The 16,948-nt window shown below is 50.0% G+C and overlaps 1 protein-coding gene across 1 annotated transcript in view; it reads right to left on the bottom strand.

Moving 5' to 3' along the window:
* The window catches only part of INTS9 (integrator complex subunit 9), a 67,146-nt gene that overhangs the window by 37,836 nt on the left and 12,362 nt on the right, over positions 1 to 16,948 (bottom strand). Inside the window, exons 4-7 of the mRNA XM_053383750.1 lie at positions 14,187 to 14,249; positions 7,746 to 7,885; positions 6,162 to 6,248; positions 36 to 156 (exon numbers count right to left, since the gene is read on the bottom strand). Of these exons, the coding sequence (XP_053239725.1) occupies positions 36 to 156; positions 6,162 to 6,248; positions 7,746 to 7,885; positions 14,187 to 14,249 (411 nt within the window). The remainder of the gene's footprint in view (positions 1 to 35; positions 157 to 6,161; positions 6,249 to 7,745; positions 7,886 to 14,186; positions 14,250 to 16,948) is intronic.

The following is a 16,948-nucleotide window of genomic DNA, read 5'->3' as shown; positions in this document are numbered from 1 at the left end:
CGCACAAAAAGCAGGACGTGACCACGGATACTCACTATTTTCTGGGAATACCCCACCAGCTGGATCTTACTGAGCGCTGAGTTCACTTCCTGCATATTGTAGCACCTTCTCCACATGGCGACTTCGACCGCGTCTTTCAGAGGGGTGGGAAGCAGCCTGGAGACAAAGAAAGACTGGATCAGGCTCAGCAATGCGCCAAGACTCTCGGCACACTTAGGTCCACCAAGACCCCTTTTCACATGTACTGCCAGTAAGCCAGGTGTTCCCCATCCTATATTTGTGCATCTGGTTCTTCCTGGCCAAGTGCAGAGCCTAACTCTGTTCTGGTGACATTTGGTGACAGACTATGTATATATTCAACTTTTGAGTTGTTCTACCGCAACTGGTGAAGAAGATTTAGAGACTTTGGTTGCAATTTCTGATCATTTGTATTAGTCTATACAGTAGTACGATCACTGCAGATGGTGACAGCAGCCACGAAATTAAGAGACGCCTGCTTCTTGGGAGGAAAGCAATGACCAACCTAGACAGCATCTTAAAAAGTAGAGACATCACCTTGCCAACAAAGGTCCGTATAGTTAAAGCTATGGTTTTCCCAATAGTGATGTATGGAAGTGAGAGCTGGACCATAAAGAAGGCTGATCGCCAAAGAATGGATGCTTTTGAATTCTGGTGCTGGAGGAGACTCTTGAGAGTCCCATGGACTGCAAGAAGATCAAACCGATCCATTCTGAAGGAAATCAGCCCTGAGTGCTCACTGGAAGGACAGATTGTGAAGCTGAGGCTCCAATTCTTTGGCCACCTCGTGAGAAGAGAAGACTCCCAGGAAAAGACCCTGATGTTGGGAAAGATGGAGGGCACAAGGAGAAGGGGACGACAGAGGACGAGATGGTTGGATAGTGTCTTTGAAGCTACAAACATGAGTCTGAACAAACTGCGGAAGGCAGTGGAAGACAGGAGTGCCTGGCGTGCTCTGGTCCATGGGGTCACAAAGAGTCGGACACGACTAAACGACTAAACAACAACAACAAATACAGTAGTACAAGGGACGCGGGTGGCGCTGTGGGTTAAACCACTGAGCCTTGGACTTGCCGATCAGAAGGTCGGCGGTTCGAATCCCTGTGATGGGGTGAGCTCCCATTGCTCAGTCCCTGCTCCTGCCAACCTAGCAGTTCAAAAGCATGTCAAAGTGCAAGTAGATAAATAGGTACCGCTCCGGCGGGAAGGGAAACAGCGTTTCCATGCGCTGTTCTGGTTCGCCAGAAGCGGCTTAGTCATGCTGGCCACGTAACCCAAAAGCTGTACGCCGGCTCCCTTGGCCAATAAAGCGAGATGAGCGCCGCAACCCCAGATTTGTCCGCGACCGGACCTAATGTTCAGGGGTCCCCTTTACCCTTTATACAGTGGTACCTCAGATTAAGAACTTAATTCGTTCTGGAGGTCCGTTCTTAACCTGAAACTGTTCTTAACCTGAAGCACCACTTTAGCTAATGGGGCCTCCCACTACCGCTGGAGCATGATTTCTGTTCTCATCCTGAAGCAAAGTTCTTAACCCGAGGTACTATTTCTGGGTTAGCAGAGTCTGTAACCTGAAGCGTCTGTAACCTGAGGTACCACTGTAAATAGTGCTTAGTGGCATTGTTATCGGCCATCGTGTTGTGTTATTTTGTTCAGCTAAGTGCAGAGCCTGACGTTTGTCCCTATTGAAATTCATTTTCTTTGCTTGTGCCCAGTTCTCCAATTTGTTATGGTCATTTGAATTCTAATTTTGTCTTCTGTGTCATTAGCTACCCCTCCCAGTTTGGTGTCATCTGCAAATCGGATGAGTATCCTCTCAATTCCTTCATTCAAGTCATTTATAAAGACGTTGAACAACAACGGGCCCAGGACAGAACCCTGCGGCACCCCACTTGTTACGAGGAACCATTAATGAGTACTCTTTGGGTTCTGTCAGTCAACCAGCTACAAATCCACCTAACAGTCACCTCGTTCAACCCACATTTTACCAGCTTCCTCGTGAGAATATCAAGGGGGACTTTGTCAAAAGCCTTACTGAAATCAAGATACACTATGTCCACAGCATTCCCCTGATCCACCAAGTTTGTAATTCCATCAAAAAAGAAAGAAAGAAAGAAATCAGATAGCTCTGGCATGCCTTATTTTTGAGAAACTCATGCTGAGTTTTAGAAATCACAGCTCCTTCCTGCGAAAGGGAGTTCTGTAGTTTAATGAAGAGAAAGCAATTTGCAATATGCATATCCACTGCCAATATCAAAAATGTGCTGGAAGATTCGGAAAACATGAGGTGATTGTGTGCTGTGCGAGTAAGCACTCAGAAGGCAAAAGGAAGGGGAGGAAACTGTTTTTTCAAACAGAAACTTTGACACAAGTATTAAAACCTTTTATTCCTTGGAAAAGCCGCCATTGTTGCAGACTTCCCCCCCTTTCTCCGCAAAGGAAGTTGGAGTGCGATAGCCGAGAATGGCAGTGTCAAGGCACATAAAAAGGATGGCCGTCTCTTTTGACATAAATCTCTTACAGTACGAGGAGCCCAGGCAGGAAGGCAGTGAGAGCTGCCAGCGAGGGGAAGAAGAATTGGGTTCTTACTTTGTATATTAAACAGATGCTAAATCAAAATCTCATTCCAGCCCATTTCCGATGATTTGTGAAAACCGGTCAACTTCTGTCGATCCATTTGTTTGAAAGGAGTTGATTTACTGGGGAATCGGTTGGGCCACTGACCTCCTCCTCCATAATTTTTAGGAGACTGCAGCAAGTGTTGAGGATTGCTCCTGCCAATGTCTCCATGTTCACCTAGCGCTGAAAACCTGTAATTTCTACAGATGACAACAGAAGAGAGTCAGAGTGCGTGGGGATGGTTAGAGTGTCAAACTAGGACCTGGGAGATACCTGGGTTCAAATCCTCGCTCAGCCATGATGTTCACTGGGTGACCCTGGGCCAGTCACTGCCTCTCAGCCTAACCTACCTCACAGGGTTGTTGTGGGAGATTAAATAAGGGAGGGGGAGAATCATGCCTTGAGCTCCTTGGAGGAGAAGGAGGCGAATAAATGTAAAAATAATAAAATAACGTGTCCTCTTTGGATGGGAGGCCCCAGGAAACCCAACAGCCAGCCTGTTTTCTCCAAGTTATTGCAAATTTCTAAGACACACTTTCGTTAAAATAAGAGAGATCTCCATAAAACCATGAGTAGGCAAACTAAGGCCCGGTGGCTGGATACGACCCAATCGCCTTCTCAATCCGGCCCGCAGACGGTCCGGGAATTTGCGTGTTTTTACATGAGTAGAATGTGTGCTTTTATTTAAAATGCATCTCTGGGTTATTTGTGGGTCCTGCCTGGTGTTTTTACATGAGTAGAATGTGTGCTTTTATTTAAAATGCATCTCTGGGTTATTTGTGGGGCCTGCCTGGTTTTTTTACATGAGTAGAATGTGTGCTTTTATTTAAAATGCACCTCTGGGTTATTTGTGGGGCACAGGAATTCGTTCATTATTTTTTTCCAAAATATAGTCTGGCCCCCCACAAGGTCTGAAGGACAGTGGACTGGCCCCCTGCTGAAAACGTTTGCTGACCCCTGCATAAAACCATGCTTAGAAACATTGATAAATGGAGGGCACCCCCTCTTGTCATCCTCCTGCAAAATCACCCCAAATTCCATGGCACTCATCCAGAAGGTGCCACTGTTTGAGGTGGAGGAATGAAAGGGGAAATACGATGTCAGCCACCCCAGTGCCACAACTCAGTGCGCTTCAGAGTTGCCAGCCATTAGATTCCAGACAGTAATGGGGTAAAAACCATCAGCTGCCCTGATGCACTAAGCATATTCCTTGCAGAGCTTTCCGTTTAAAAGGCGCCAGCGTTTCCTACAATAAAGGGAGCGGCTCAGTTGCACACAACGCAATAGGGGCTGGAAGCGTCTGAGCTGCAAAGTGATATAAACACTGGGAACGCTCCAGGCTGCTGTGAAAAGAGGGGAAGAGGCACCACTGACAAGCTCACGGGTGACTCAAAATAATGCTTAACATTGTGCTCGCTTGGGGGTGTCCCCTGTTTTCAAAAGCCGCTATCTCACCAACCCTAGGAAAGAGGGTTGGTTTTGGGCACAACCAACCCGACTCGGGGCTGACATCGAGGACCCAACCTGACAGCGCCAAGCGCAGATGCTCAAAACCTTCATGGATTCACTGATTCGCTGGCTATGCTCTGTGCCATGCACTGGGGAGAGTCCCATTGTGCTCATGTCCTCCCAGGCCTCTAAGATCTATCTGTTCACCAGTATTCAAAAGCTTGGGCTTCTGTCCACACTCTGCTGTTTCGTTGTGATATTTTTTCCATTATTGTTTTTAATATACAGTGGTACCTCTGGTTGCAAACGGGATCCGTTCTGGAGGCCCGTTCGCAACATGAAAAGCCCGCAACCTGAAGCGCCATATCTGTGCAGGTGCGCAGCATGATTTGGTGTTTGTGCACATGCGCGAAGCGCGTTTTAGCGCTACTGCGCATGCGTGAGCAGCAAAACCCGGAAGTAACCCTTTCCGGTACTTCTGGGTCGCCGCAGGACGCAACCTGAGAAAAATGTAACATGAAGCAGACGTAACATAAGGTATGACTGTATATTTAATCCACATGCCACCCTATAGCCGTAGATCTCTGGACGGTTCACTACAGAAAGTGATATAAACACACACACACACACACACACACACAAAATATGTAATAAAAATAGCAACAAAGGCAACCCAGCAATCCCCACCCACTTCCACAGCACATTTAAGAGGGCATCGGATGTCAATCAGCCAAATATTAATAATAATAGTAATTTGGCTATTTATGTGCTGTCCATACAACTGAGTTGCCTCAGCCACTCTGGGCGGCTCCCAACAAAATATTTAAAAACACAGTAAAATGTCAACCTGGCTGAAGAGGAATGGTTTCACCTGGCACCTAAAGGTGTATAATGAAGGTGCCAGGCGAGCCTCTCTGGGGCGAGAACCCCACAGATGGGGAGCCACTGCAGAAAAGGCCCCGTTCTCGTGTTGCCACCCTCCGGGCCTCACATGGAGCAGGCAAACGAAGAAGGACCTCAGAGGATGATTGCAGGGTCTGGGTAGGTTCATATGGAGAACGGTGGCCCTTGAGGTTCTGCGGTCCCTGAGGTACTGTTGATTTTGTTGTTCTAAGTCCGTGGTTCCCAAAGTTGGTGGTTCTCCCCCTCCCCCGCCTAGAGGGGGGGATTACCTGGGGGGGCATCCTAAGAGGCAAGGGGGCAGCAGGAGGGTGTAAATGACTTCCAGACGTTGGAAAGCTGGCATTAGTGGGCCGAGTCCATCAATTTTACTGAATTAGTTAATTAAACTGAATGGTTCCAACTGGATTTTGAATAAACGTGCAATTAATCCTCCCTGTTTCAAATTTTATTGTGCTATTATCTTTCTTAGTGGGCCTTGCAAACCACCATGTTTTTATGCTGTGAACAGCCCCAAGATCTACGGATAAAGAGCGGGATAAAAAGTAAAATAATTATTCATACTAATAACAATAATGCTTTTTATAGGGTAGAGTAGAGGGGCACTAAAAGGGATGCAGGTGGCGCTGTGGTGTAAACCACAGAGCCTAGGACTTGTTGCTCAGAAGGTTGGCGGTTCGAATCCCCGCCACGGGGTGAGCTCCCATTGCTCGGTCCCTGCTCCTGCCAACCTAGCAGTTCGAAAGCACGTCAAAGTGCAAGTAGATATATAGGTACCGCTCTGGCGGGAAGGTAAACGGCGTTTCCGTGCGCTGCTCTGGTTCGCCAGAAGCGGCTTAGTCCTGCTGGCCACGTGACCCAGAAGCTGTACGCCGGCTCCCTCGGCCAGTAAAGCAAGATGAGCGCCGCAACCCCAGAGTCGGCCACGACTGGACCTGATGGTCAGGGGTCCCTTTACCTTTAGAGGGGCACTGGGGATGAGATTATGGAACCAATGGGGCAAATGGCCCCAAAAATGTTTGGGAAATGCTGTTCTGACTGACACAAGCAGCTCTGAGGATTGGGCAGCTGAGCAGCAGGGCAAGAAACCAAACCATAGGGGGAGTGCCACCCCGGACACCCCCCCCCCCGTTCCCAAGGGAGGTGCCCTGCAGAGTGGGGGTGTCCATCCTTACCTTTGCACTTCCTTATTCTTCCACATGGAGGCAGACTGAGCCTTGGGCACCCGCTCAATGAAGTTGACCAGCTCCTCCATCAGAAGCCTGCAGAGAGGAGCAACGGTTAGAATTCCTGCTCCAGTCTGATGCTAGAGAGAGAGGGAGCCATGCTGCAGTGCTCCGTGTGTGTTTATATGTAAATAATAATAATAATTTATTCTTTATACCCCGCCCATCTGGCTGGGTTTCCCCAGCCACTCTGGGCGGCTTCCAACAAAACACTAAACTACAGTAGCCTATTAAATATTAAAAGCTTCCCTAAACAGGGCCGCCTTCAGATGTCTTCTAAAAGTTTGGTAGTTATTTTTCTCTTTGACATCTGGTGGGAGGGCGTTCCACAGGGCGGGGGCCACTAGCAAGAAGGCCCTCTGCCTGGTTCCCTGTCACTTGGCTTCTCACAGTGAGGGAACCGCCAGAAGGCCCTCAGAGCTGGACCTCAGTGTCTGGGCAGAACGATGGGGGTGGAGACGAGTCAGGGGCCTGAGCCTGCCCTGGCTCCAGATGCGGGGATTACCTTGTTGCCTCCAGTTGGGCCATCACTTACAGCTGCTCGACTACCGGTTGGGTCAGGGGAGGCTGAGGCGGCCTCTGGGTCTAGTAACCAACCAACGTCTCGTGAGCTGCAGAGACTAAGGTCTGAGATATGGAGAGACCTGAGTACTCGCAGGAGGAGTGCTCACCTTCAGGCGAAACAGGGAGGTGAGTCGCCAAGGGATCAGGACCGGCCGCTACCCTGACAGAGATAAAAGGCTGCTGGATCCCACCCCAGGTTGTGGGAGCAAAGTTGCTGTTTGCCAGAACCTGCTGGTGATCCTGTGCCTGACCTTACTGGTTTCCTGCCTTGGCCCTTGACTGACTCCTCGCGGAACCCTTGGATTCAGGACCGGACCTGGACCGTGTTGCTCGGGTTACCTCCAGTTACCCCCAGGGTTCCTTCTAATTCTATGATCCTGTGATTCTGCATTTAGCAAGTTGCAAAACAGAGGAGTCTGTTCCTGGCATGTGAAGAAGAGTAGAAGTGTTTGGATATGATATCCTGTTTTATCACTACCCGAAGGAGTCTCAAACCGGCTAACATTCTCCTTTCCCTTCCTGCCCCACAACAAACACTCTGTGAGGTGAGTGGGGCTGAGAGACTTCAGAGAAGTGGGACTCACCCAGCAGCTGCATGTGGAGGAGCGGGGAAGCGAACCCGGTTCACCAGATTACAAGACTACCACTCTTAACCACTACACCACACTGTGCTGCCCACCATGGAAGCAGCGGCAGAGGTTTTCTGTGAGCGCAACACCTTCTAGTACCATTTAATCGCTCCGCCCAGGCCTGCCAAACAGAGGAGCCCAAACTGACTCATGACATTCGGGAAGAAGTCAAGCATGCAGTGCACACACTTAAAGCCGCGAAGAACTTCCTTGGCTCGCTCTCAGCCGCGTCTTAAAAGCCTCTCAAGAACATTAGAGAGGCAACGCTCCTCTTTCCTGTGTCGTCCTCTACATCTTCCCCCAAAGGCAAGGAGATAAAATGAGGCTTTTTTCTCCTCACCTGCCAATTTGAACCGTCGGCTCGGTGGCGTAGACGGTTCCGGTGAACCCGGTGTGCTCCGTAATGTAGGGCAAGGCCATCATGCAGTGGTAGTTTGAGATCAGGATGACGTCCACCGTCGACAGGTCAATCAGCTCCATCTGAAAACAGAGAGCGTAAGTGTGGCCTCCTAGGTGTGTGACATTATACTGGGTTCATAAGGAAAGGGTTAACTAATTGTAAAATGACTAATCAATGGGAGCCCAAGGGGCAGAATTAACTGTGTATAAGGTTTAAGCATGGAGGTTTTTGGGAGAGATAGATTTTGGGTGGTTGAGAAGACAGTCTGGAGTTAGATGAGACAGAGAAGGCTGTGGGTTGGGCTAGTCTGGTGTGAGAGAGGGAGAGAATTTGTTAAGAGGAGTCAGTCAAACAGTTGAGATAATCAGTCAGAAGGTATAGGCCGGTAAAGAAACTAAATTTAAGATACCGACAGGAATATTATCTGAGAAACCATAAACTTGTTAATGTTTGTAAAATAAACTTGGTTTTTTTGGTTCACTTTTAACAACTGTCTGGACTCAGTGTTCTACCCGAGAGTTAGGGATGCGCTGTGGGTTAAACCACGGAGCCTAGGGCTTGCCGATCAGAAGGTCGGCGGTTCGAATCCCCGCGACGGGGTGAGCTCCCGTTCCTCGGTCCCTGCTTCTGCCAACCTAGCAGTTCGAAGGCACGTCAAAGTGCAAGTAGATAAATAGGTACTGCTCCGGCAGGAAGGTAAACGCCGTTTCCGCGCGCTGCTCTGGTCCACCAGAAGTAGCCATATGCTTAGTCATGCTGGCCACATGACCCAGAAGCTGTACGCCGGCTCCCTCGGCCACTAAAGCGATATGAGCGCTGCAACTCCAGAGTCGGTCACGACTGGACCTAATGGTCAGGGGTCCTTTGCCTTTTAAGGGGTTGGTGGCAGCGGGGAAGCGAGCACAGTGGTGGCACAGGGCTCTATAGACCATTAAAAGTCTGGCGACCCTGTGTGATCGCCACAGTAAGGCGCTGTTGGGAAACGCAACGTCCTAAAAAAGTCTCCTCCCTCCCTCAGAATGGAAGAGGAGGCTATCGAGCCCAGCATCCTGCTCCCGCTGTGGCCAACCGGGTTGCCTGTGGGAAACCCGCGAGGAGGATTCAAACCCAAGAGCAACTCTCGCCCTCCTGTGGTTTGCAGCAACTGGTACCCGAAGCACTGCTGCCTCCAGCTACGAAGGCAGAGCGTTGCCATCCAGGTTGGTGGCCATTACGGACCACATAACACCGGTTCTGAGAGATCTGCATTGGCTCCCAGTACGTTTCCGAGCACGATTCAAAGTGTTGGTGCTGACCTTGAAAGCCCTAAACGGCCTCGGTCCAGTATACCTGAAGGAGCGTCTCCACCCCCATCGTTCAGCCCAGACACTGAGATCCAGCGCCGAGGGCCTTCTGGCGGTTCCCTCATTGCGAGAAGTGAGGCTACAGGGAACCAGGCAGAGGGCCTTCTCGGTAGTGGCGCCCGCCCTGTGGAACGCCCTTCCAGCAGATGTCAAAGAGATAAATAATTACTTGACATTCAGAAGACATCTTAAGGCAGCCCTGTTCAGGGAAGTTTTTAATATGTAACGCTGTACTGTTTTTAACACTGATTGGGAGCCGCCCAGAGTGGCTGGGGAAACTCAGCCAGATGGGCGGGGTATAAATAAATAAATTATTATTATTATTATTATTATTATTATTATTATTATTATTATTATTATTATCTTGTGGCAATGAGTTCCACAGTTTAACTATGGCATTGCGTGAAGAAATGCTTCCTTTCACCTGTCCTGAACCTTCCAGCATTCAGCATCATTGGATTTCCCGGTATTAGGATTCGAACCCTGGTCCCCCAGGTCTTAGTCCGGTACTCTGATCACCACACTGCTCAGGGTGTAGCGAGGGCCCAGCAACGATCTGCTTCCGACATGACTTTTCCCTTTTCTCCAGATTTCCTCAGACTACGTCTCACTCTCGTTTCCACTCCTTTGGCCCTACTGAGTGGTTTCCCTCCTTCTTGGGCCTGTTTGACCCTGGGGTCCGCCCAGGGGCCCATCGCAAGTAGATCGTGAGACCCTTACTCTCCGGGTTCTGGGTTCGAGTCCCACGCTGGGCAAAATATTCCTGGATTTCAAAGGGTTGGGCTAGGTGACCCTTCCAACTCGACGATTCTGTGATTCTATCCAAAGGGGCCAAGATTTCTGAGATAAAAAGCTGAGAGGAGGCAACTTTTAGAAGGGGAGGTGGGGAGCAGCTGGAAGGCAAGGCCTGAGGCCTCAAGGATGGCCTAGAATCGCAAATATAAGTTTGACTTACAACAGCCAGGTTATAATAGTCACATTTTGGGCTGGAACTAAACCTGTCCTCTCCAGACTGTTCTCCAGGCAGAGGAATAGGTAGGTAGGGTCAGCCAAGGTCGGAGGAGGAGACGAAATGATTTTTTGCATCCCCGTAACAGGAACTGTAATTGGAAATATTTACTGGTAAGGCTATAACCCCCGATTATGTTGGTCTGGAAAACTTACCAGAAACTTAAACCTCTAACTCAGTTATTATGGAGCAGCTAATGGGATTCAATAGTCGTCAAGTGGAAAAATTATCTTCCCATCGATTCGAAGGTAACAGCCGAGAAATGGGTCAACGTGGCTGCTCAAAAAACAAAAGTCTCACGGCGGCTAACTTAAGACCTGATGGTTCTTTTGCTTTTTTAGGGGAGGTGGGCGGAAAGAGAGGCATTCAGTCCAAAGAAAATGGAAAACTGGGTGGGAGGGGGAATGAAATAAGAGCATCTGTCGTAACCCACAACCCAGAGACTGGGCAATGGAATCATTGAATTGCAGAGCTGCAATGGATCATCTAGTCCATGGATAGGCAGACTAAGGCCCAGGGGCTGGATCCGGCCCAATCACCTTATAAATCCGGCCCATGGATGGTCCGGGAATCAGCGTGTTTTTACATGAGTAGAATGTGTCCTTTTATTTAAAATGCACCTCTGGTTTATTTGGGGGGCCTGCAGCAAGACCCTGAGTCTTGCTGGGTGGGACATTGCCTGGCTCCCCCTGGCAGCCTCAAGCTCTTGCAGAACGCATCACAGAGGAGGGCATGGCATGGCTCACTGACTGGAAGAGCGAACAGGTCCACTCCAAACGGCAACTTTTTGTTGCAGCGTCCCACTTCTATTCCCTGTGCTGTCCGGAAGTTCATTTTGGCTGGAGAGGAAGTCGGGGACTTTCTGCACGCAGGAGAACTACCTCTGAGATCGCGGGTCTGACAAGATGAGCCTTTGGGTCCCTTCCAGCTGTAGAATTCAGAGTCAGGGAGGCCAGGCCACCAACAGAGGTGGGCTTGAAAAGAGGATTAGGCAGATTCACAGAGGATAAGGTCGTCCACAGCTGCTAAGCCTGATGGATGTGTTTTCCCTCTCCTGTCGGAGGCAGGGAGAGAGCTGCTATGTGGGCTTCCAATAGGGGCATCTCGCTCAGTGCCTGATTTAGTATAAACTAAACAAGCTATAGCTTAGGGCCCCACTCTCTTGGGGACCCCCACAAAATTTAAATGAAAAAAAAATGGATGCACATTTTCAAAATATAAAATGAAAAACAAATAAAATAAAACCTACATACAGTGTTTTGTGTTGTGTAGGCTCCTATTTGTTATGTGCAAATGGTTTTAGATACCCATTAGGTCCATAAATTGCCATATAGCATATATTCAACACCTGGATGGGTAAGAATCTGTACAGTGGCACCTCGGGTTACAAATGCTTCAACTTATGTTTTTTCAGGTTACGAACGATTGTAACCCGGAAGTAAGTTGTCTGAGCTCTTGGAGGCCTCGCTGCTGCCTGGAGGCAAACCCGGACATCAGCAGGGCCTACAGAGCTCTCTGAGGGCTCCGCGAATGGAGGGAGCCAAGCCCCGATATCCGTGGTGCCTGCAGGGCTCCGCAAATGCCAGGAGCCAAGCCCCAACATCCACGGGGCCTGCAGAGGCTCTGCTATTGGGCTCCGGCCGCAGGAGCTCTCTGAGGCCTCCACGAATGCCGGGAGCCAAGCCGATTGTGATTGTGGAAGAGGACCCTGCGCCCCCTCCAAATAGTGAGTGCACGTAAGAAAAGAAATAAATGTTAATTTTTTTATCTAAAATACTGTCTTATTTATTTTATAGTACAGTACATTGATTATTGCCTTCATTTTATGGATCAATGGTCTCGTGAAACAGTAAAATTCGTGTTAAACTGCTGTTTTAGGGGGTGTTTTTCAACGTCTGGAACGGATCAATCCACTTTCCATTACTTTCAATGGGAAAGTCCGCTTCAGGTTAAGAACAGACTTCCGGAACCAATTAAGTACCGTATTTTTCGCACCATAGGACGCACCGCCCCATAGGACGCACCTAATTTTTTTTGGGGGGGGGGAAATAAAGAAAAAAAAATTTCCCCTCCTCAGGCACGGGGCAGGCGTGGGGGAAGCCCGAGCTTCCCCCGACCCCAGCCCCCAGAACAGCCTGCTATCTGCAAGCCTAGGGAGCCGCGCCGGTCTCCCCAGGCTTGCGGAGAGATGCGCGAAGCCCGGGGGCGCTCTTCAGCGCGCACCAGGCTTCGGAATGCAGGCAGCTCTGCGCTACTCTCCGGAGCCCCGCGCAGCTTAGTGCCAGGATCCAGAGGGTGGCGCAGAGCTGCAAGAAGCCCTGGAGCGCAGGCAGCTCCGCGCCACCCTCCGCAGCCCCGCACAGCTTAGCGCCGGGATGCGGGGGGTGGCGCAGAGCTGCAAGAAGCCCTGGAGCGCAGGCAGCTCCGCGCCACCCTCCGCAGCCCCGCACAGCTTAGCGCCGGGATGCGGGGGGTGGCGCAGAGCTGCACGAAGCCCTGGAGCGCAGGCAGCTCCGCGCCACCCTCCGCAGCCCCGCGCAGCTTAGTGCCAGGATCCTGAGGGTGGCGCAGAGCTGCAGGAAGCCCTGGAGCCCAGGCAGCTCCGCGCCACCCTCCGCAGCCCCGCGCAGCTTAGTGCCAGGATCCTGAGGGTGGCGCAGAGCTGCAGGAAGCCCTGGAGCCCAGGCAGCTCCGCGCCATCCTCCGCAGCCCCGCGCGGCTTCACGCCGGGATCGGGAGGGTGGCGCAGAGCTGCAGGAAGCCCTGGAGCCCAGGCAGCTCCGCGCCATCCTCCGGAGCCCCGCGCGGCTTCACGCCGGGATCGGGAGGGTGGCGCAGAGCTGCAGGAAGCCCTGGAGCCCAGGCAGCTCCACGCCACCCTCCGCAGCCCCGCGCGGCTTCACGCCGGGATCGGGAGGGTGGCGCAGAGCTGCAGGAAGCCCTGGAGCCCAGGCAGCTCCGCGCCATCCTCCGGAGCCCCGCGCGGCTTCACGCCAGGATCGGGAGGGTGGCGCAGAGCTGCAGGAAGCCCGGGAAAGCCTGCATTCGCCCCATAGGACGCACACACATTTCCCCTTCATTTTTGGAGGGGAAAAAGTGTGTCCTATAGGGCGAAAAATACGGTACTTAATCTGAGGTACCACTGTAGTCCAATCCCCTGAAATGCAGGAACCTTTTGCCCAAAGTGGGATTCGAACCCACAGCCCTGAGATTAAGAGTCTCATGCTCAACCAGCTGCTGGAATTTCTGAGACAGATAAATGAGGCAAATAGTAGATTACACCGTCCAAGCAAATAAAATAAGGATGGGGAGACAGGGGAGGGGAAGAGAGACCCCCCACCGACCCACACAGGCGACCATCAGTTCATGAAACAGAGGGTGTCTGAATGCCAGCCACCTCCCTGTTGAGAAGGCTTGGCCGGTACAAAAAAAGGTCCAAAATGATTTCGTTCTGAGGAATGAGGTGCATTCAAGTGTCCAAATTATATATATATTGGCCAGGTGGGGAGCTGGAACACCAGCAGGTTTTGGGGGAGCCATTCTCTCTTTCAGCCTCAGGCAAATCAGCAGCACAGACAAAAAAACAACTTTAGCCCACCTTACAAGGTTGTTTGTGACAATCCCCGAGATAATATATGTAATGGTCCCTGCTGGAAAGCACTATATAAAGCGCTGAGTGTTATTATTTTGCACACTCAGTAAGCTCCTTAAGGGGCCCACAGTGAAATAAAGGTTCAAAAAACAGCCATCGTTTGCAGTTCTGCTTTCCCTTAAATTGCAACAGGAGCCGTAAGTGGCTTGAGAAATGGATCAGAACATCCACTGGGCATTATTTCAATAAGAGCCTCCCGTGAAACGTGCGTTTTCTCCAAAGCGAGGAGGATGGCTTGGGACTCCTCTGACCGCTGCAAGCCTCTTTGAAATCAACAGAAGGAAGCAGGGGATTCGGGAACCCCTTAATGGTTCCAGCTGGGGACCAAAAGTGGGGGGGGGTCACGGTTTGGCACCCAGGATCCTGCGACGACTCACCTCCGGCAAGCAGAACTCTGGAACGGAATCCACAAACGCCCGGCCAGCACAGTCTTTCAGCTCCTGGGAAATGGGAGGGGAGGGGAGGAGAGAAGACCCTCAGCTGAATAGGAAGAAATCCGAGGCTAGGAGACAGCGAAAGCAGCAGAGGACCACACTCTGGGCTTCACCTGCCGGCGCTTACAGGCCGCGATGGCCAAACAGCTCACAAGCTGCATCCGAACATGCGGCCATTGCAAAGGGCTGTAGCTGAATGAACGGGCACCTGCCAATCCTAACACGCTCCTCAGGCCTGGCATTGGAGCCAGGCAGGGTTGGGACTCTGCTGCAGATCTTGCTCAGGGTCTGCCGAAAATCAGGGCTGGGCCTGTTCTCTCCCGGAAATCTCCACCAAACCTCTCTTTCCCTTGGCACTTCCTTTGTAGCAGGAACCCCCCCGCCCCCATCATTCAGTTTGTACAAACTTCACACACACTCACACTCACACACTACATACGCTACGCTTCTGTTATAAATTCATAGAAAATCAACCATACATCGGATTTGCACTGTTCCACTTTTATTTTACTCCATGAAGGAAGGACTACAAAATGGGGAAGGTTTGATACAGGGCAGCCATAATCCCTGAGCATACCAGTACATACACAGGAGCCCTGCCCAGTTGCTATGCCAACCCTGATGGTCCTAGACAGAAGACCATCAAGATCACAAAGAACTTGCATATGGGAGTGGATTCAGCACGGACTGGAACAAAGGACAATGATCAGCTCTTCCCTCTGGGGGCAGGAAACTGCAAACTCCCCTTTGTCACCTGGAAAGTACTCATGGGGAGGGGGAAAGGGGGAACCAGCCAGGTGACAGGACACTCAGGTTACCACCACAACTCCTCCTTCAACCCCTCCTTTCTGTGATGTATGTATCTGAGGGGTGGTCTTAGGTTACACCCCTTCTGTGATGTATGTATGATGTTTCTGGGGGTGGTCTTGATCTACAGGGTGGCAATTTCAAAAGTCTTTATAAGGTCTTGAACACCATTTTTCTGGGTCCTTCCTCTCTCCTGCAAGTGAGGGGAGCACCCTGTTGCAACAGTTCAATAAAGCCCAAGCCTACAGGCTGCTGTTTTGCTCCACGTTATCCTGGTTGGTGTCTTTGTTTTTGTCCAAGGGAGCCCTTGGATTTTTCCGTTAACAGCTTCCTTCCCCACATTCTGTACTTTCACTCTGTTGGGTTTGGAGATGGAAACCGCCCTGCGAGTTCCTCCAGACATCCACATTAATATTCTCCCAGGCCTGTTAAATTAGTCTTTCTCCCTTTGCTTCGTCCAACAAGTTGGTTGCTGTGCATGCAAATAGGTCTGAGATGAGATGGGAGCAATGGCTGCTTAGACAACGAAAGCAGTGATGTCTCTCAGCAATCAAATGATGCATGCACTATGCTGCTGTACAGTTCTCTACACGGGGGAAAGGGTTTTTTTTGGCCGGGGGGGGGGGGGAGTTCCCCACAAAATTAAAGGTTGCATGTTTACCAAACAGTGCATTACCTTCTCTGCAGTGTGTCCCCCTGGCTTCAGCTCTTAAGAAATTCTAGCAATTTTTGGCAAGTTCTAACAAACGAGCAATTACTTCAAATGGCAGGAGGCGCTTAACCTCATCCAGATATGTTAAAAGGTGAATTATGGGAAGGCTGGGTGAATTTCAATGCCTCCTCCAGTCTTAAAAACAAGTGCCTTCCTCCTTACATGACAAAGCAACCACCTTTGACCCCAGACTCCTGGCTGTGTGGAGAACTGGTCAATTCATTTGTCATTCTAAGCAAGTGCAATGGTCAATATAAGAAGCGCAGCAGGATTCATAATTAAAGGGGCCCACTACAGGCAGCGCCTCCGAGAGGCTTCCAATACAATTGTGGAACGCAGAGTAGCCACGCGGGTGACGGGGCTTCTTGCAATGTTCAGGGATTCAACATACGCCGTGACTTGTGCATTCCCTGTGACAACAGGATGCTGGACTAGATGGGCCTGACCCTGCAGACACTTCTTAGTTTCTTAAGAATTCCTTCCAAAATCTCCAACAGAGTCCAGGGGAAAAGCATGAGGGGCGAGGAGAAATTTCAAGGTACAGTGATACATTGGTTCTCAAACGCCTTGGTATCCAAACAACTTGAAACCCAAACAATGCAAACCCGGAAGTAAGTGTTCCGGTTTGCGAACATTTTTCGGAAGCTGAACGTGCTCCGTTTTGAGTGTTACACTTCCGATTTGAGTGCCACACTTCCATTTTGAGTGTTATGGTGAGGGCTGTCTGTTTTTGCTATTTATTTTGTGTTTCTGTGGCTTTTCTTGTTTTTGTGACTGTTTGGAACCCAGTTCAGCTACTGATTGATTGTGTGACTGCAGTACAGTGTTTATTTTCGTGCGTTTTATGGTCTCATTAGAGAGTAAAATTCATGTTAAATTGTTGTTTTAGGGGTTGTTTTTAAAAGTCTGGAACAGATTAATCCATTTTGCATTACTTTCTATGGGAAAGTGTGCCTTGGTTTTAGAACGCTTTGTTTTTGGAATGGACTTCCAGAACGGATTAATTTTGAGAACCAAGGTACCACTGTATTCTTTTTGCAAAAAATATTCTTTTTTGGAAATAATAATATTTTATTATTAATTTTGTAAAAGACGGGGCTAAGAATCATAAAGAGCAGGACTTAAAGGATTTGGCCTGGAAATGCAATTGCTTTTGGCAATGCTCTTGCTTTTCTCCCCAGTTAAA

The sequence above is a fragment of the Podarcis raffonei genome, chromosome 3 (assembly GCF_027172205.1).
Source record: "Podarcis raffonei isolate rPodRaf1 chromosome 3, rPodRaf1.pri, whole genome shotgun sequence".
NCBI lineage: Eukaryota > Metazoa > Chordata > Lepidosauria > Squamata > Lacertidae > Podarcis > Podarcis raffonei.
This window is presented reverse-complemented; position numbering and strand designations above follow the sequence as displayed.